Below are 21,486 nucleotides of genomic sequence, written 5' to 3'. Positions count from 1 at the left end.
GTCATCTAAATTCTGAATCTTATTTAATAATCTCTCTCTCACTGGGCAGCCTGTCAGATATAAGAAAGGCTCACAACTAGCTTCTTTTACAAATCAGGCTTCCCCACTTCTTTTGGGTGTTCTTCGTGTGATATGATTTTTAAACTCTTCACCATCCTGCCTCATGATGCTCTTCAGTATATTAATATCTTCCTTAAAATGTGGCACTCATAACCAGAAATAATGTTACCGTGTGGTCCAATCAGGGCAGAGTGTGCTTGCTTGTTGAACACAGAACTCTGTGATTGTGTCAGCTTTATCAGCCACCATGCTCACTTGAGTTAGTTAGTTAACTTGAGTTGGGCTCGTCTTGAATTCACTGTCAGCCACAACCTCCACACCAAGCAATTACGCAATGTGTTACCTATTCTTGACTTGTATTGTTGATTTTTAACCCTAAGTGCAAGGTTCATATTTATTCCTGTTAACTTATAATCCTGTTGGTGTCAGCTCCTAATTCTAAAATACTACCTTTTACAACCCAAATCGGCATCCAATTTTACTCTCTCTCTTCCTTTTTCTCCGTCTCCCAGGTTTATGCCTTCTGCGAACCTAAGAGCATGCCCTCTTTCCATTCAAATCCCTGAGAAAACTGTTGAGCAAAACAGAGCTAACTCCCACTCTCCTCCCTCAATCAATTATTAAACATCAAAACTTGGAACTGGAATACACTGTCCAGGGGAAGTACCAGTTCAATATTGACTCTCATTTGCCAATTGTATTTCAGTCTGCCTTTCTGCCAAAGTGACTTAAAAAACGAAAATACCACCATTGTTGTGAATAATTCCCAGGGAACACTTAGGATGCTTTAAAAATTTGATATATATCCCCATTCTTCGATGTGTGCAGAAGGTGACAGTTTAAGAACAATATAGAATAATTAGAAGCTCTAATCATAATCCTGTATTAGTTGAAGTACTTAGAGAGCATTAATACTATACTGAAAACATTACTACGAATTTATTTTTTTGTAATTTTCTTTGGATTGCCTTTATGTTTATGGAAAACTATTCCTCCAGTGGCTCCTTAAATCTATAAAAATCAAAAATAATGATAAAGAAAGATTTTTTAAATCTATTTAGCGCAGAGTATCAACACTTAGAGTTTACAGGCTATGTGAAGAAAATATTCCTAAACTCTATTTATAAGCTACACAATTATGTAAGATGTGGAGGTGAAAGCGAATAACATCAAATCACAAACGCCAAAATTCCATTCAAGGGGTGGTCTCTGAGATGATATCTGATCTGGCACCTTTAGACTACCCAGAGAGGAACGATTAGAAAATATGGTTCAACTGACACCAGTCAGGAGGAGGGGGTGGAGACTTTCTTTTTTTAACATGAATAACCCTGGCTAACCTAACATCACAGAATTTTGAAATAATTTTTGAAGTAATGCTGATACACCACGGCACTAAATATTTTTGTTCATTTTGAATCTCCCCCTCAACAGCGGCCTTGTGTACTGTTGCATCACTGCTTACAGGAAAGCAAATTACTTTGCACATTTAAATGGATGGTCAATGGTGCCAAGTCTACAGTTACTGAGTAATCACAGCTTCCTCACAGTAACTAAAATATCCTATTTACATGTTTTTAAAATGAGAGATATAAGGCAATTGGAACCCTTGCACGCAGGTGGGCGGGGGGGATGTAAAATGGTGTAGCTGCTGGAGAAAATAATGTGATGATTACTCAAAAAACTAAACATAGAATTACAATATGATGGAACAATTCCACCTCTGGCTATGTACCCGAAAGAAGTGAAAGCAGGTACTGGAACAGGTATTTGTACACCCATGTTCATAGCCACATTATTCACAGTAGCCAAAAGGTAAATCAACCCAAGCATCCATGGATGGATGGATGGATGGATGGATGGACGGATGGATAAAAAGTGTGGTATATACATATATGTTAGTCTGCGGGGCTGTCATAACAAAACACTACGGACCTAACAAACCAATGGCTTAAACAAAATTTATTTTCTCACAGTGCTGGAGGGTAGAAGACCAAAACCAAGATGCCTTTAGGGTTAGTTTCTGGTGAGACCTCTCCCGTTGGTTTGTAGATGGCTCCCTTCTCTCGGTGTTCTCCTATGAACTCAACAATAACAGAAAAGGCACTCTGATGTCCCCTAGAATGGCAGTTCTAGGGGATTAGAGCCCCACCCTATGACCTTATTTATCTCCATAAAGAAACTGACTCCAAATGAGGTCACACTAGGGACTGGAGCTTCAACATATAGGTTTGGAGTGGGGTGGGAGTGGGGGGACAATTCAGTCCATAATAACATACAATGTAATAGTATTCAGGCTTAAAAAGGAAGGATATTGTGACACAAGCTACAACATGGAATAACCTTGACGTTATACCAAGTGGAATAAACCAGTCACAAAAAGACAAGTGTTGTATGATTCCACTTATGAGATTATTAAAATAGCCTAATTCATTGAGACAGAAAGTAAAGTGGTGGCTGCGAGGGACTGGAGAGGGGGAAATGGAGAGTTAAGTGTTTAATGGGTACAGAATTTCAATTTTGCAAGATGAAAAACTTGCAAAGATGGATAATGGTGATGGCTGCACAACAGTGAAAATGTACTTAATACTACAGAATTGTACGTTTTTCAGTATTTTCCGTTTTATGTTTCAAAGTTTTAAATCTACCATTTATATATGTTTGTTTTACCATAATTTTTTCAGAAACGAGAAAAGCACTCTTGGATTAAACCATTCATATTTAGTATGTAACCCCAAGTGGCCCTCACTCTCGGTGGACCTGTCCTGAAACACATTTAAACACACACACACACACACACACACACACTTACTACGGTGCCATGATGTGCCATCAGCCTATCAGCAAATAGTCTCAATTCTTTGTTTTATGTTTTTTACTATATTATCTTTTCAAATGTATAAGATGGGTATTTCATCATCTACAGCTACCTTTCCATAGAATCTCGTACATTTTTGTATGAATTACAACTTATTTTTTTTCATGTATTGTCATCATAGTGATGGTAATAAACTTGTATATTTACTGAATTACGGGAAAATCAGTTTGGGGACTTCCAGCCCTACAAGAATGTAAATAATTTAACAATATTGTTAGATGTTAGTTGAGTATAAACTAGCAGAATTGGGAAGTCCCAGATTTGTTTTGCCTGTGGTCTCTTTTTCCCTTCCTCAACCAATATCTAAATGCAGGGAATGCCTGGGTCCTGGCACGCAATAAATATCTGTGGAAGACATGAATAAATATGAGATATGCGTGTTATACAAAGATTCCCTTGTTGAAGAAAGGGAAAAATCCAATGTCTCATGTAAAACAGCTGGGTGTGAATGTCTAAGTTGAGTGCGAATACTATTTTGAAATAGTATTACAATGTTGCAGGAATAAATCCGCTTTTAAAATACAGCTAATAGTTTTTCATTTATTAAGAATTTTTTTCCAAGGGCACCTGTGTGGCATAGTTGGTTAAGTGTCCTGAATCTTAATTTCTGCTCAGGTCATGATCTCACAGTTTGTGAGTTTGAGCACAAATGTCAGGTTCTGCGATGACAGTGTGGAGCCTGCTTGGGATATTCTCTCTCTCTCTCTCTCTCTCTCTCTCTCTCTCTCTCTCTGTCGCTCTGCTCCTTCCCTGCCCATGTTCTCTCTCAAAAATAAATAAATAAAATTTTTTAAAAATTTTAAGAATTTTTTTTTTCAAGTATGGCAAAGCATTTAGAAATGAAAATTTTCAGTATCACTTAGTTGCTTTTGTAAAGCGAAAGCCAGAAACTCCAGTGTGGCTTCTGGGTATCTATCTTAATGCCTTTGCCAATATTGTGATTCAAAATTTTCAAGTTTTGCTAGACCCAAAGGAAAGAGAAACAGTCTATCCTATTAGAAAGAAGAGAGCTGGAACAAAGAAATTCAGGTTTTTGTAATGCTTTGCGCATTGTAATTTCTATATATATGCAAATAACATATATTAAAATGCTGGCCAAAGATAAACACCTGGAACTGTGTGCAATTATACTGATTAATGATTACAGCCATTAAAAAGTTAAGTGTTTACTAAATGTGCAATGTTATGTTGATAAATGAGGAGGAGGCAAAATGATAAGGGTTGGTCTGGCTCTCCATGGTCTTATAATCTGGCCAAGAATATAGTCTTACACACTGAACAATTAGGCCAAAGTTGGGTGATGCTGCCTTTTGTTGAAAAAGAAATTCAGAGAAGTTATGATCATTGAGAGATAGTCATGGAAAATGTGGCTTTTGAGCAAGACGTGGATAGATTAATGAAGTCAACACACAAATTTGAAACAATTTGTAATTTAAAAAAATGTAAGCATACAGTCAAATACGTATGAAATCTGAGGATGGGAATCTGTTAAGGTTTTCTGCTATGTCAAAGAAATGGAATGTAAAGCAGATTTCCAACATCATTGCTAATCTCCATTAATCAGATCATTATGACATGAATAGGTTCATATAAAAAGCCTCATAGTTTTCTTCAAACACTGGCTACTTCTTACAGCAGATGAAACAATTAAAGCAATAAATATGGGCCAATTAGCAGGACTCTCTTTAGCCCAGTTCTGATTGCAGTGTTCACAAATCACAGAATAACATTACCTTTACTCCATCAGGTGGTACTGTTTCATGTTATTATTGTGTAAAATGCAACAATTTAAAAATTATAGATATTCCCCCCCCCCAACCCCGCCAGTTTCCAATCTTCTAGTTAACAAAAAAGAGGAGGGAATTAATTCTTTTTTTTTCTTTTAATTTCTTTTCCTTCTCTCTTAGGGAGGCTTTCCCGATTGTCATCTCAGTTGTATCTTCCTATCTTGTCTTTAATAACCCCTTGTGGTTGTAGCCTGGCTATGCCATGCCCATTTGTCAGTTAAAAAGGCTAAAGTGGAAAGTCCTATTGTGCTCTCAATTTCTCATTTTTTTACAACAGCCTGACCCCCACAAGGAGACACTGGGTGAGCAGCAGCTGGGTCCCTAGAAGAAGGAGGAGTTTAAATACATTCCCTTTGAACTTGTGTGGTTCCCTGCCATTGCTTCCCACAATGCACCTGCAATATCTTTATGTTTCCATTTCTGCTAAAAAGCAAATCTCTGTCTCCTCCAAAAGAGTATGAACATAACTAACCACCACACTGGAGAGCTCTGTAGGGAGTTAAAAGGAGGAGGAGGCTGGGCCAATAGAGTATAGATCAGAGGGAGCAGGTGGAAGCTTGGTCTGAAATCTGTTCCTGGATGTTGCTCTCAGCAGTGCTCTATTAGTGAACAAATCATGTAAGTCATTGAGAAAGTAGTGTTAGAAAAATTTTGGATGAGAGAAAGAAGGTACTGTGGAGGACTCCTCTCCTTTCCACCCACATCTACTCTAGGCAAAGAACTCAAAGAGTGAACAACAATGTGTTTGCTCTGCATTGTCTGCTTATGCTGAGATAATTAATGACCCAGTCTACGGATAAACCAGTATCTAAAATGACTCTCTGGGTAGAACAGTTGGTCAAACCTGTAAGTTAGTGGCTATGAATAGTGTGATTAAAAAAAAAAAAAAAAAAAGAAAAGAAAAGAAACCTAGACTGCATACTTCTCAAGGATTTGTGAATCAGTTCATGCACCCCTTCCTTCTACAGATTTTTTGAGAAGGTGCTCTTCCGGGCTGCCCCTGGTGCGAAGACTTTGTCGTCTCCCTATCCTTTGAAGCTGGAACCAGAAAAAAAGGTGAGTCCCAGAAGTCCTGGTTCCCCACCTGGAGCTGCCCAAAATGGCAGTGTCACAAGAAAAACCGTGATATACCCATCATGGATAGTCCATCCACTACCACCAGCTCAGGAGAGTAATTCAGACAGACTGTCTAGACTATCTAGTGGTAGTGTGGTCACCACTGGACATCTACATAGTGGTATCTGTGAAACAGCCTGAACCTTCTCATCTTATTCTGATTGCAAGGGAGGAAGTTAGTAATGGCCTATATATGAGGGAACTCTTGCTTAGTACCCTGACGTCGAACACTTCCCTTACTTGCATTGTGCAGAATTCAAATAATGAGTTCTATCTGAAGTTGAAGTAGATGTGTCGCAGTCGGGGAAGTTGGCCAGAGTTTTAGCACTGAAAATTCAGTGTTCTGGGAAAACCCTCCCTTGGGGGTAAATTAGGACAATTGGTCATCCTAGGATAGAATGCTGATGTGGCCGGAAAGAGATGGTCTCCCTCCGGACAACAGGAGAAACTAAAGCCAGAGAAAAGGTAAAGGGAATGTACAAGGAGGTGGCACCAGCCGTCTGGCCTGCTGGATTTGCTGGCTGGAGGTAGGCAGACAGTAAATCAACTCTGTACTGGAGCTGAATTTCAAAGCCCTAATCAAGATTCCCTGAATATCCTTTGGTAGCTGTTTAAAAAAATGTAAACAAAGACCAACTATGGTTTGTGATTATCTATGCGCAGTTTTTTTGCTCCTCATTCTTCTTTGTCTCTGTAATTGTAGAAGAGAAAAAAATAAGGAGAGATTGGGGGAGGGAGTAGACACAGAGGTTAAAGGCATATCAGTCATTTGGTGAAGGTAGGAGACAGTAGAGGATCCAAATCCTTGTGATCCTTTTTGATGAACAGACCACAGGAATAACCATTATGGCAGAAGTTATCTTTAAAGCTGCCTTATATTAGAGCACTAGCTCAAAATTTTATCTACTCCATTGTGACTAGTTGAGATGTGAAAAGGCAGGAGACAGGAGATTAAAGTATCGCTGATCGTGGAAGCTCTGTCTTTGGGCCAGGTAGGGTGGGATGTCATTTCCTTTCCATTTATCTGTGGGATGACACTCTCCCACTTTCTGTGACTCTCTACTTTAATAAATGGTCCTGACTTTTTGTGCAATACATAATTTTCCTCTGGGCACGACCTCAGCTCCAAATGTATGTTTTCAGCTTCAAAACATTTTAAACTGAGGCACTCTGTCATTATTTTAGGTGATTCACAGTGGTGAAGTAAACATTTACTGTACAGTTTTTGTCTGTTACATCATCACACAAAAATGACTGCACAAACTCCCATCCAAATTTGGAGATAATGTTTAAGACAGTCTGATTTCTTTTTGAGAGAGAGAAAGAGAGAGCGAGTGTATGCGTGCATTCGTGCAAGTGGGGGAGGGGCAGAGGGAGAGGGAGAGAGAATCTCAGGCAGGCTGCATCTCACTATCATGAGATCATGATCTGAGCCTCAGACGCTTAACCGACTGAGCCACCCAGGTACCCCAAGAGACAGTCTTACTTAAAATAAAATCTGGGGGCGCCTGGGTGGCTCAGTCGGTTAAGCGTCCGACTTCGGCTCAGGTCATGCTCTCACGGTCCCTGAGTTCGAGCCCCGCGTCGGGCTCTGTGCTGACAGCTCAGAGCCTGGAGCCCGTTTCAGATTCTGTGTCTCCCTCTTTCTCTGCCCCTCCCCTGTTCATGCTCTGTCTCTCTCTGTCTCAAAAATAAATAAACGTTAAAAAAACCAAACCAAATCAAATCAAATCAAATCTGGATGTTGCAAATAAATATCACAATTTTCCAAGGTAATCTTTCAAGCCATTAAAATTGTGACTGCCAATTGGAGAAAGCCATTTCAAGATGCTGTGGACCCGAAAGACTGTGATCCTCAAACCCAAATTCATGAAGGCTGAGGCTTTCTATTTGTGAATGAGCTGCTTCTCCATGCTGCTATTTGTGCCTCAGAGTGTTCTGGGTGAGTAGCAATGGGAAATTATTTATGAAGCAATGATTAATGAGGTTGTTGACCAATATATAGACTAATGTAAGTAACTTCCTACTTTATAGTCCTTACACACAACAATCCATACATACAGACAATATTTCCATAGCACCTCTCCTCCCTCAGAAGTAGAGGTAGAATTATCACAGTATTGGAGATTTATTGCAAGCTCATTTCAATCTTTATTTTCTGGGTGATTATACGCCAAGGTCAATGATAAGCAATCATTTATTTGGGGGGCCCATTTCAAGGGAGTCTAAGACACCTGGTTTGAGGAAAAAAAGTATTCCTGAGACCTAGAATTGATAGGTTTTTGTTGTTGTTGTTGTTGTTGTTTTGTCTTGTTTTGTTTTGCTTTGTTTAATCCCTGCAGACAAGAGGAGCCAACATTCTGCAGGGCACTTCCACATGTCCAAGGGTGCACGTGTGAGCCAGTGTGTGCACATGGGCACACACACACACTGTGAGGGGCAGTGATGGAGGAGGGGAGTGTGGGTTAGCACTGGATCCTATATTCTAAGTGGCTACACAGTCCTCAGAAAAGGAAATGAATGAGATTTGCCACATCCGTTCCTAGGACTGTAGAATCATTTGTTGTTGTTGTTGTTGTTGTTGTTGTTGTTGTTGTTATTGTTTTAAATCTTCTTTATTTAGCCCACACGACTAGCTTGTCTACTTTGTTCTGTTTCCATCGTGTGCCAAGAGGGTGGCAATAGCTGTTTAGCTTGTAGACTGAAGTTTGAAAGAGTCTGGAAATCTCTAAAATAAAGAGATGTGGGAGGTATTATTTCCTTGCTATGAACAAAGAATTTATGTAACCCAGTTGCTATCAGCCTTTATTCACTAATCTTCCCTTAACTTTAGATAGCTTTGTTTACATAAGTTTTGAATACTTAGATTCTTGATTACCCTGTCATCCACACCATAATTCATTGGGCTGGAAAGCATATTTTGTTCTTATATAATCATTTGCAGAATGATATGAGGCACACTGATTCAAATTATACAAATGTTCCCATCCTTTTATTTTGTTAATTGTGGGCTTTTAAATTACTTGTAAAAATCAATGGTAGTGAGCCAAGATCAGCCAGCTTCTGATCTTCTTCTGACTAAGGGCAAGTTAGACCTTACGGAGGAGTAGAATTGGAGCATATGCGAGCTTCCAGGAGCAGAACACGTAACAGGTCTATCACCCTAGACCCTACTTCGTTTCCCAGTCACATGGACCACCTGTATCATGGACTCTTGGTGTGTTTGTTTAACATGCAGAGCCCCAGAAAAATCTCAGAAGTTTGGGTATTCTGCATTCTTAAAAGTCTCCATAAGTGGTTCTTAGGCATATTACCTTTTGAGAATCAGTGCCCTAGATTTGGGATTGTGGTTAGCTCAGAGTCCCCTCAGGGATACCTTAGTATTACTGGTGGTAGAATACGACAAAGAACCCAGAAACTGGATTTGACTCACTTTTCATGGCACACTGTGTCTCTTTTTCCTTCAGTAGCCACCTCGCTCCCCTAATTTTGCATGTGTAAGTTTTGATCATTGTTTAGTACACTTGGGAGGGACTACACTAGATGTTCTGGCCACTTGGGGTTCCTAGCTCTGCCCTCAGGTCCCCCAAACTCCACTCCCAAGGCAATTCATTTGACTGTCAAGAATGAGGCTTAGAAGTAAATTGGGTCTTCCTTTCCTGCACCAGAAGATTTCCCGAGGCTGTCCCAGGTCCTCTACAGACAGAGACACTCAGTCCTGATCACACTCTGCTTGGAAATGAAGTAGTAGGACTACTAGTTCAACACTTAATACAGAACAGGAGCAATCAGTCTGCTCATTTCTTCCCCTTAAATGATCGCTTGTGATCCCTTTTGATGAACAGACTACAGGAAAACCCATTTTGGCAGAAGTTGTCCTTGAAACTTCCTTATGTTGGAGTCACTTGCTCAAAATTTTATGTACTCAATTGTGTCTAGTTGAGATGTGAGAAATTCAAGTGCCAGGGAATTGAGTCTCCATCCCTGACCTTGGACCCTCTCCTTCAATTCTGCAATTGTGTAGTTTTTCAGAAATTATTTCTTTTATTTTAGAAAGTGGCTGCCCCAAATAAATAATTTGGCCAAATAAATGATTTAAGGTCTCTTTCAGTACTGTTATTCTTAAAGGCATGGATCATCTTCTATCTGCCTCAGAGTTTCCCCTAGAGTGTATTTTTCTAAAAGATGATGTCTGTGGTCAAAGGCGCCTTTTAATTGGCGCTTGGAAAGGTCCTACCTTTTCGGAGATAATTGCTGGCAACTGGGGTTAGCAAGACAGTGAGGCACTTTATCCTTTATCACTTGCTGTGAATGAAATGGACTAGGATTGTACACAGCAGGTGTCAGGGTAAAGTGCTTTCTTGCCGGATTTCAGCATGCATTACCCCTCCTCTTGCAGGAGAGGGAGGAAGGAAAGAGAAGTGGACTCCATCTACACAGTCAAAGCGGGTTGCCTGTAGGAAAAGACGATCCACCCAGTGCACCCTAAGGAGATCTTTCTACCCTTTCTGACTGTACAGAATGACATATAGTTTTCACCAACCAAGATTACATAAAATAATGAGGTTTCTATGTAGTATTCCAAAATTTGCCATTCCACCACCACATCTTTTTGTTATATATATAATTTTTTTTAACGTTTGTTATTGACAGAGTGTGAACGGGGGAGGGGCAGAGAGAGAGGGAGACAGAATCTGAAACAGGCTCCAGGCTCTGAGCTGTCAGCACAGAGCCCGACCTCACAAACCATGAGATCATGAGCTGAAGTTGGACGCTTAACCGACTGAGCCACCCAGGCGCCCCCACCATAACATCTTTTTAATGGCACTTGTCTCCTTTAGTATGATTTAGACCAGATCTATAAGAAAATCCAAAAGGCAAACAGTCGGCAGGTTAAAAAATATATTTTGTGAGAGCTGTAATTATTAGTGTCATAAATAACTTCATCTTCTGGGCACAGTAGCAAGCAGTTTTGTTACATTGCTAGTGATCTGTATTCGTGGACAGTCGTAACACATATAGGAGCTTACCACATGCTAGGCACTGTTCTAAGTACTCGATGTGCATTAACTCACTTAAAACTCTCAGCAACCCCACAAAGTAGATATTATTATCGCCCTCTTACAGATGGTATCACTGAGGCACAGAGTGGTAAATACATGGTCCAGAGTACAACAGTAAGTAAGTGGTAGAGCCAGAAAAGTTTAGATCCGTGTTACTCAAAGTGTGGTCCCTGGCCCAGCAGCATGGGCCTCACCTGAGAGCTGGGTAGAAATGCCCAGCCCAGAACTTTGCATTTTCACAAGACTACTCTCCAGGTGATTCATATGTAACGTTTTAAAACCACCGACTTAGATAATCTTAAATTATTTCTCTTTATACCCATTACAAATCTGCTTATGGCTTCAGACTTTGGGAAATAGAGTGTACTTGGCTGGCTTCTTAAGACAAAATGAGATTTTAGAGGGATTCTCGTGTCCTCTCCCCAGTCCCTCCCTCCTCTACTCATCTTCTCAAGAAAAAGATAGCTTTTTTTTTTAATAGCTTCTTAAGAAAAAAAAGTTTAAAAAGTTAATTGAATTCATGTTATATAAAGGCCACTTTCATTCCACTAAATCATCCTAACAAGCCTTTGGAAATAGGTACAATTATCCTTAAAGTTAGGTTAAGAAAAAAAGCCACGATGATGCCTCAGTTTGCTAGTCTTTGCCTCTTGAAGCAAGCGGTTCATGTGTATCTATTTCCTAGTAGGTAGCATGGTGCCCAGCTTACAGTGAACAATCAGCTAAGCTTTAACAGAAACATCCATTTTTTCAAACCCTGATCCAACAACAAAAAACTTTTCTTGCTTCATCCTGAGCATTCGTCCCTGATTTAAAGAAATGATATTATGGGGCGCCTGGCTAGCTCAGTCAGTTAAGTGTCCGACTTTGTCTCAGGTCATGATCTCGCGGCCCATGATTTCAAGCCCCACATCAGGCTCTGTGCTGACGACTAGGAGCCTGGAGCCTGCTTCAGATTCTGTGTCTCCCTCTCTCTCTGCCCCTCCCCTCCTCACACTCTGTCTCTGTCTCTCTCTCTCAAAAATAAATACACATTAAAAACATTTTTTTTAATGATATTAATGTAACCTACAAAGGATCAACTTTGGAAAATTAAATGAAAGCCTAGAAAGGCAAATAAATCCTACTCCTTCCCATTTGGGTTCATATAATAAAAGTGTTTATTGTTCTTCAAAACAACCCAAAATAACAAACAAACAAACAAACAAACAAACAAACAAAAAACAGAATATGAGACAAAGCTTGTCCTGCTTTTCAAAGTGAAAGCAGTAACTGATGTTTTGGATTTCTTTCTTTTTATTTTTGTTTTTGTTTTCTCACAAATTACATCAGTGACGATTTAGATGACCAGCAAGTTAGGACTGATTTGGAACTGCTGTCCCTTAGAGATAAATTTCGATTCAGGCAAATCATATATTGTGTCTACAGAATAAAACGCAGATTAGCCAACCGAATGTGTCAGTACCATTAAAATGTATAAGCTTTTGTCATGAATTAGTTTTCAAAAATGTAAAATATTTGCTTCATGAATTATAGTGATGAGGCATCAGGTGAATTTGCTGTAGGACAATTTTATTCTCTCTTCAAGTAGGAAACCAGTGGCAGTTCAGTGTGAAGAGTCATTTTCTATTTTTAAAGTAATTGAATTTGAGACATAACTATTAGTGTGACAGTTTCCCAGGGCAAAAAATGAGATGAATAAATGGGTCTGAAACCCAGGCTAATGGAGCAGTGCTTTTCAAAATTACAGACACATTTATGTACTTCTACCACTTATAGTTTCATTCATCATATTGGGTTTTGGCCATTTCCTTAAGAGTATTTCCAATTCTAATATATTTCTAACAGAACTCCCATGCTGTGATCATTCCTTTATATGGTAGGATTCTACAATATTCCTGATTTACAGGAGCAGATTTTCTAGTAGGTATATGATATCTGACTAAATACATCAATTTTTTATTCAGTAAGTAATCTGGATATAATGCACATAAATATGCCATATAATTAGGGGGCAAGTGAACACTTCTATTCTTCTGATCAAGGCTGTGTGACCTTAAGCAACTTGCTTAGCTCTCTGAACCTCAGTATTTCCATCTGAAAAATGATAGGTTAAATTAGATCATTTTTTATGCTGCCTTTTTAATTTAATAACCCATATTAATTATTCCATCTATCTCTTTAATTTGAACCAAGTGGGAATTCATGAAAGAGTTTGAATGAAGGAATGTATTTCTTTTCTTTTCTTTTTTTAAATTTTAATTCCAGTATAGTTAACACACAGTGTTATATTATTTCAGGTGCACGATATAGTGATTCAACAATTCTATACGTTACTCAGTGCTCATTGTGATAAATGAACTCGTAATCCCCATCACCTATTTCACCCAGCCCCCACCCACCTCCCCTCTGGTAACCATCTGTTTGTTCTCCATAGTTAAGAATCTGTTTCTTGGTTACTGGAGGTGATATGGGAGGGGGGGATGGGCTAAATGGGTAAGGAGCATTAAGGAATCTACTCCTGAAATCACTGTTGCACTATATGCTAACTGATTTGGATATAAATTTAAAGAATAAAATTAAAAAGAAAGAAAGAAATAAGGAAAGAAAGAAAGAAAGAAAGAAAGAAAGAAAGAAAGAAAGAAAGAAAAAGAAAGAAAGAAAGGGAAATTCTTGCTTTGTCTCCTGTTTGTCTTATTTCTTAAATTCCACATATGAGTGAAATCATATGATATTTATTTTTCTCTGACTGACTTATTTTTTTTAACGTTTTATTTATTTTTGAGACAGGGAGAGACAGAGCATGAACAGGGGAGGGTCAGAGAGAGGGAGACACAGAATCTGAAACAGGCTCCAGGCTCTGAGCTGTCAGCACAGAGCCCAACATGGGGTTTGAACTCACGGACCGCGAGATCATGATCTGAGCCACCCAGGCGCCCCTCTGACTGACTTATTTTACTTAGCATTATATACTCTCTCGATCCATCTATGATGTTGCAAATGGCAAGAGTTCATTCTTTTTTATGGCTGAGTAATATTGCTCTGTCTGTGTGTGTGTGTGTGTGTGTGTGTGTGTGTGTGTGTGTCTGTGTGTGTGTGTGTGTGTGTGTACCACATCTTCTTTATCCATTCATTTATTGATGGACATTGGGCTGCTTCCATAATTTGGCTATTGTAAATAATGCTGCAATAAACATAGGGGCACATATGTCATTTTAAACTAGTGTTTTCATATTCTTTGAGCAAATTGTATCGTGATGACTGGATCATAGGGTAGTTCCATTTAAAATTTTTGAGGAACTCCCATACTATTTTCCACAATGGCTGCACTGGTTTGCATTCCCACCAACAGTGCACAAGTGTTCCTTTTTCTCCACATCCTCACCAACACTTCTTGTTTCTTATGTTTCTTGTGATTTTAGCCATTCTGAAAGATATGACGTGATAGTTCATTGTACTTTTAATTTGCATTTCAACATGAGTGATGTTGAGCATCTTTTCATGTGTCTGTTGGCCATCTGTATGTCTTCTTTGGAGAAATGTCTGTTCATGTCTTCTGCCCACTTTTAAATAAATAATGATGAAGATGATGATGATGATGATGATGATGATCATGATTTTGGTGTTGAGTTGTATATGTTCTTTATGTATTTTGGATATTAACCTTTTTTTTGGATATGTCATTTGCAAATATCTTCTCTGATTCAGTACACTTTTCTTTTCTTCTTCTTCTTCTTCTTCTTCTTCTTCTTCTTCTTCTTCTTTTGAGAGAAGGAGAGAGGGTGCAAGTGAGCAAGGGGCAAAGAGAGAGAGATTCCTATGAGGGGGAGAGAGAAAGAGAAAGAGAGAGAAGCAGGGCTCACCTGAAGCAGGGCTTGTGTTTTACCTGAAGTGGGGCTCATGTTCATCCAATGTGGGACTCAAACTCATGAACCCATGAACCATGAGATCATGACCTGACTTGAAGTCAGATGCTTAATGACTGAGCCACCCAGGCACCCTCAGTAGGTTTTCTTTTAGTTTTGTTGATTGTTTCCTTTGACTGTGCAGAAGTTTTTTACTTTGATATAGTTCCAACAGTTTATTTTTGCTTTTGTTTCTTTTGCCTCAGGAGACATAGCTAGAAAAATGTTGCTATGTCTGATGTCAGAAAGATTATTGCCTGTGTCTCTTCTATGATTTTTATGGTTTCATGTCCTTAATCCATTTTGTGTATGGTATAAGAAAGTGGCCCAGTTTCCTTATTTTGCATGGACCTATCCAATTTTCCCAACACCATTTGTTGAAGAGACTGTCCTTTTACCATTGCCCATTATTGCCTCCTTTATCAAAGATGATTTGACTATATAATCACGGGTTAAGTTCTGGGCTCTCTATTCTGTTCCATTCATCTGTGTGTCTATTTTTGTGCCAGTACCATACTGTTTTGATTGCTACAGCTTTGTAGTATACCTTGAAATCTAGGATTTTGATACATCCAGTTTTGTTCTGCATTTTCAAGATTGCTTTGGCTATTCAGTGTCTTTTGTGTCCATATACATTTTAAGATTATTTGTTCTAGTTCTATGAAAAAATGCTGTTGGTATTTTGGTAGAGATTGTATCAAATCTATAGCTTTCTTTGGATATGGACAGTTTAGCAATATTTGTTCTTCCAGTCCACAAGCATGGATTATCTTTCCATTTGTTTGTGTTGTCTTCAATTTAAAGAATGTATTTTTAAATAAATGTAATTAAATTTTAAAACCTCATAGGACCTAGAACTGGGCAACCTGTTATTTTGTAAACAGATGTTTTAAAGATATATAACCATGCTCTAAAATATTTTTAAAATCTCTTCATAATTTTGTTTGTGATATTAGTTTTCATATAAGATCTCTGTAATGCAAAAATCACACCTTTACAAATCTCCTCACTATGTCTTAGAACTTAACAAATTGCTAATGAATCCTTTTTTTTTAAACATTTTTTTAAATGTTTATTTTTGAGAGAAAGAGACAGAGCATGGGGGGAGAGGGACAGAGAAAGACGGAGACACAGAATCGGAAGCAGGCTCCAGGCTCTGAGCTGTCAGCACAGAGCCCGATGCGGGGCTCGAACTCACGAACCGTGAATCATGACCCGAGCTGAATCGGACATTCAACTGACTGAGCCACCCAGGCACCCCTGCTAGTGAATCCTTTATGGTAGAATAAGCCCACAAACAAAATGTCTTAAAAGTATAAGTAATTAATTTGCCCTATCAGATTAAACTCACAGTTATCAAAAAACATATGGATTATTGAAAGCAGAACATTGTTTGACTTTGGGGGGATTGACTGGGAAAGATCATTAAGCAACTTTTTAGGGTGATGAAAATGTTGGCTATCTTGATGTAAGAAGTAAATACATAGGCACAGTGTTCACTTCATGAAATGTTATCAAGCTGAATACTGGATTAGTGTACTTTCTGGAGTATGTGTTACTACAAAACAAAATTCAATGGAGCAAATGTTAAAGATCTTATTGGCTTTGCTCAGTGATTCATGAATTGTCTGGAACCAGTCTAGCAGATGGAAAGGAGCTCCAGGAACTGTGCAAAACAAGAAGACTTTTATAGGCACGAAGCAAGAACAAGGAAATTATACTAGGCAAAAAGCGGATTGGTTATTACAGGGTTACTTTCCTTTAGGGGATTGCAGGCATCTATCAGGCAGATTATCTAACTAGTGCTGATCAGGCTAGCCTCATAGGCTGGTGTAAGTAAGACCCATTTCTGAGAGAGCCTATGCTGTTTGAACCAAGTCTCAGTTTGGTAAGGTGAGGCTTAGCATGAGTAACTCCATTTTGAGCCTGTTTTGTTTTTAACAGTTACATGTCAACCTTTTTTTAAAGTTTAAAAGCTGAACTCACTGACATTTTTTTCAAAGAGATTCTCTATCCCTTTATTAAATGCAAACTAAATACATTCTAAATCCACCTATAATGCAGGAGGTAATTTATGCTAATTATGATATTTAAAAAGAAAAGAAATGAACAAGAAAAACAAAAAATGTATGGTTTAGTTTGTGGGGTGCAGTGTAATATAATTTTCCTCCTTTTCTACATCTTTTACATTATTTCTTAAGGCTTTGGAATTAAATTTGTGTTTCCTTTTAATACCACACTATGCTATGATGGGTATTTACATTATACAAATAGGATAACAGCATAACCTGTAATATTTTAAACATAGTAACAGATTATAAGCTTCTAGAAGAAAAAGAACATCTTATTCATGTTCATTTTTGTAAACTCCAAAGTTCCTGGGCAAGTTTTTATTTTTATTTACTTATTTTTTTTTTTAAGATTTTATTTTTAAGCAATCTCCACACCCCACATGGGGCTAGAACTCACAACCCCAAGATCAAGAGTCACAACCTCCACAAACGAAACCAGCCAGGAGCCCCAAATTATTTATTTTATTTGTTAATTTTTTTTAGTAATCTCTGTGCCCAACATGGGGCTCAAACTCATGACCCTTAGATCAAGAGTTCCAAATGCTTCTTTTTCTGACTAAGCCAGCCAGGCACCCCTCCTGGACAAGTTTTTAAGATTGAATAGGGATTCAGTTTACATTTGTTAAATTTAATTTCAGAGCATTATGCTAAAAATTTAGTTTTGGGGCCCCTGGATGGCTCAGTCAGTTCAGTGCCTGACTCTCAATTTTGGCTCAGGTCATGATCTCATGGATTGTGAGATGGAACCCCATGTCTGGCTCTGTGCTGTCAGCACACTGAAGCCTGCTTGGGATGCTCTCTCTGCCCCACCCTTGCTTGTGCGTGTGGTCTCTCTCCCTCTAAATATGTAAACTTAAAAAAATTAGTTTCAAAAATATACTTTGAAAGACAAATATTAAAATTTGATAGAAATATAAAAGTTGATGGAGTGGTCAAATTAGGTAACCAGTCAAAGTACACTAAGTAAATACACACTGAATCATCTTGTAGAATAATGGAGTCTTCCTTTATCTCTCACCTGCTAATTCCATTCTTTGTAAATATACCACAAGAAAATAACAGAAAGAGAAAAATAATTTATGTAAAAGTATTCATGCAGCTTTATTATAACAGTGAAAATCTGGAAATTAAATTTAAAATACAGGAAAATGTGAAGTTAATTATTCTATATCAATATACTGAAATCTCTCGAAGATGACAACTTGGAACTATGTAAATACATGACACTAAGTATACACTGACATAAATTAGAAGAAATTTTAAGTTATCAGTGAAGAAAAACAGTTGCAAGTGACAGAAAACCTAACCCAAACTGGCTTAAGGAAAAGAGGAAATTTATTGGCTGATGTTCAATGAAAAGTTTAAGAAACAGAAAAATCACCTCAAAACAAATCATTGATCTAACTGAAAACACGTAAGGGTAACATTTTTAGAAAAAAAAAAAAAAAAAGAGAAGAAAAATCTAGGTGATCTTGGGTTTGGTGAAAAGTTTTTAGATACAACATCAGAAGTGTAATCCATGAGGGGGCGCCTGGGTGGCTTAGTCAGTTTAGTGTCTGACTTCAGCTCAGGTCATGATCTTGTGGTTCGTGAGTTCAAGCCCCGCGTGGAGCTCTGTGCTGACAGCTCAGAGCCTGGAGCCTGCTTCAAATTCTGTGTCTCTCTCTCTCTCTGCACCTTCACCATTCACACTCTGTTTCTCTTTCTCTCTCAAAAATAAACATTAAAAAAAAAACCAAAATTCCTCTATATGAAAAAGACTGTGCTAAGCAAATGAAAAGACAAGTCACAGATTGGGAAGAAGACATTTGTGCATTTGCAAAACACTTATCTGATAGAGGACTTGTATCCAAAATATATACAGAACTTTAAAACTCAACGATAAGAAAACAAAACACCCAATTACAAAATAGGCCAACATGAACAGACATCTCACCAAGGAAGATATACAGATGGCAAACAAGTCCATAAACATTAGTCATTAAGGAATTTTGAATGAAAACAGCAGTGAGATGTAACTACATACCTATTAGAATGGCTTAAAGTAAAAAACAAAACAAAACAAATAAACAAAACCAAATGCTAGCAAGGATGCCGCAGCAACAGGCAATGCTCACCCATTGCTGGTGGAAATGCAAACGACACAGCTGCCTGGGAAGACAGTTGGGCAGTTTCTTACAAAGCTACCCACAGACTTACCATACGACTCAGCAATCATATTCCTAGGTATTTACCAGACTGATTTGAAAACATATCCACACTTGGGCCAGCACACAAATGTTTGTAGAGACTTTTTTTCAGAGTTGCTAATAACTGAAAGCAGCCGAGGTGTCCTTCAATAGATGAATAGGTAAATGATGAGATACCCACATGATGGAATATTTCTAAAAAGAAATGAACCATCAAGCCATGAAAAGTCATGAAGGAAGCTTAACGCGTATTGGCAAGTGAAAGAAGCCAATCTGACAAGGCTAGATGCTGTATGATTCCAGCTCTATGACATTCAGGAAAAGGCAAAACTATAGACACAGTGAAAAGATTAATGGTTGCTAGGAGCTCGGGGAGAGCAAATGAAGAAATGAATAGGTGACGTTCAAGTGATTGTTAGAGGGGTCAAACTATTCTGTATGGTACTCTGATGGTGGGTACATGGCCTTATGAATTTGTCAATAGACTTTACAGCACAAAGAGCAAATTTTGATGCATACAAATTTTTTTAAAAATAATTTAAGAAGTGGGGGGGGGGGGGTTCCAGGAAGGAGTTCAGACTGTGACAAGAGAGTCTAACTGAAGGGGATGGAGGGAAAAGATGTTCACCTAAGTAACTTAGGAAATGACTAGAGTCTTTAAGTCTAAAGGCAAGAGGTACTGCAAGGAGGCATTGTACTCTAGTTGATAAAGTTTGTTCTCATGGGGTACAGGTTTCCAGTGCTGATACTTGTATACATGTATACTGGAATCGTACATGGACAGCAAATAGGTGGGGCCAGCTTTCCCATGATTCAAGTGGAACTTCATAGATAGGCAAGGGGAGAAGCTTATAAAATATGCTCATGACTTCAAATTATGAAGGAAATAAGATGAAATTTAGTTTATTTCTTGCAGACTTATCACAATTAGTCATACAGTATTCTATTTAATTACATGTTATTGTAATTCCACACAGAAACACCATTCAAATCATTTAAAGCAAGTTGAAGGAAAATGCAAGCCAACAATTGTTCTGGGGTTTAATGTGCATTTTGCAAAATGCTTATTAACCAAATACGTCAAACTTCTAAAAACACAAAAAGGTTAAATCAGTAATAATTAAAATTTGATCAAACGTATACTTTTTGTTAACATCGAAGTAGTTCCCATTAAAGAAACATAAACTTTATGATATAAAAATGTTCCTTTGTGAAAGTTAGCTTAGATATAGTGAAAACTGGGATGTCGCCGATCTGTTGATGGCTGCATGGTGTTGATGCCCACACTGTGTGCGTAAGAGTAGCAGTATTGTATAAAATAAACATATGTGATTATTCCATTCTTCCATCCATTACGTGAGTATCATATCTGAGCATCATAGAGGTGAGGGATAAAGAAAGTGTAGATTTCCTTGTGAAAGCATACACAAAAACTCTTTACCTGTAACAATCATCCGTTTTCCCACTGTGGAAGATACTGGGTCTCGAAATGATACAGACGCCATGGCTCAGGTGTTAGCCCCAGAAAGAGTCAAAGACTCTGCAGTCTCTGTTCTCCCTGTCTCTGCCACGAACTGGGTGGTTGTCAAGGACTCTTTACAACAGGGAGATATGGTGTTCCTTCTAACAAAGTTCTGTATTCCAGTATCCAAGGAGAGATGGATACCGTCGTAACATTCCCAGAAACTGTAGCTAATAATATATTTTTTAAATCTGTCAGTATCAAGTCAGAACAGACCTGTTCAGGTACTAGATCTAGAATAGACTTATGTCACAGATAACCTGGCAGGCTCAATCAAGACTTCATTCAATATTTCCCAAAGAATGTCCTGCAGAGGAGTGTTATTGCAAACAAAACAATAGGCAAAAACCACAAATCATGATTAAACGTATTTCATGGGGCGCCTGGGTGGCTCAGTCGGTTGAGCGGCCGACCTCGGCTCAGGTCATGATCTCGCGGTCTGTGAGTTCGAGCCCCGTGTCGGGCTCTGTGCTGACAGCTCAGAGCCTGGAGCCTATTTCAGATTCTGTGTCTCCCTCTCTCTGACCCTCCCCCGTTCATGCTCTGTCTCTCTCTGTCTCAAAAATAAATAAACGTTAAAAAAAAAATTTTTTTAAAAAAAGTATTTCAGAAACACTGGCTAGATAAATTACAATATAAAATTATATTAATGAATGAACAATGATATCTGTATCTATGTCTATGTATCTTCCCAGCCCCAATTCCGATACTTACAATATGTGCCTTGGTCATATCAGTGTATTTACGGTTCCCATAACATGTGATGCTCTTTCATTCTTGTGAGTCTTTACACATACAATTCATTCTTCCTATAATGTTCCTATGCAAATATTTCTTGTCATCTGAGAGCCAGAAGCCACCTGTCCTCTCCCAGGAGGATGCCTACAGACATAG

The 21,486-nt window shown here is 38.4% G+C and overlaps 1 protein-coding gene across 5 annotated transcripts in view; it reads right to left on the bottom strand.

Annotated features, from left to right (window-relative positions):
• The window catches only part of CB1H4orf45 (chromosome B1 C4orf45 homolog), a 98,847-nt gene extending 78,176 nt beyond the window's left edge, over positions 1-20,671 (bottom strand). For all 5 annotated transcript variants that reach the window (XR_006216709.1, XM_042983687.1, XM_042983688.1 and 2 more), the window contains exon 1: positions 20,512-20,671. Coding sequence is in view for 4 of the 5 variants with exons in the window: in XM_042983687.1 (XP_042839621.1) it covers positions 20,512-20,575 (64 nt within the window). In the remaining variant the exon portion in view is untranslated. The remainder of the gene's footprint in view (positions 1-20,511) is intronic.
• Between the last annotated feature and the right edge of the window lie 815 nt (positions 20,672-21,486).

Source organism: Panthera tigris, chromosome B1 (genome assembly GCF_018350195.1).
Source record: "Panthera tigris isolate Pti1 chromosome B1, P.tigris_Pti1_mat1.1, whole genome shotgun sequence".
Taxonomy (NCBI): Eukaryota; Metazoa; Chordata; class Mammalia; order Carnivora; family Felidae; genus Panthera; species Panthera tigris.
This window is presented reverse-complemented; position numbering and strand designations above follow the sequence as displayed.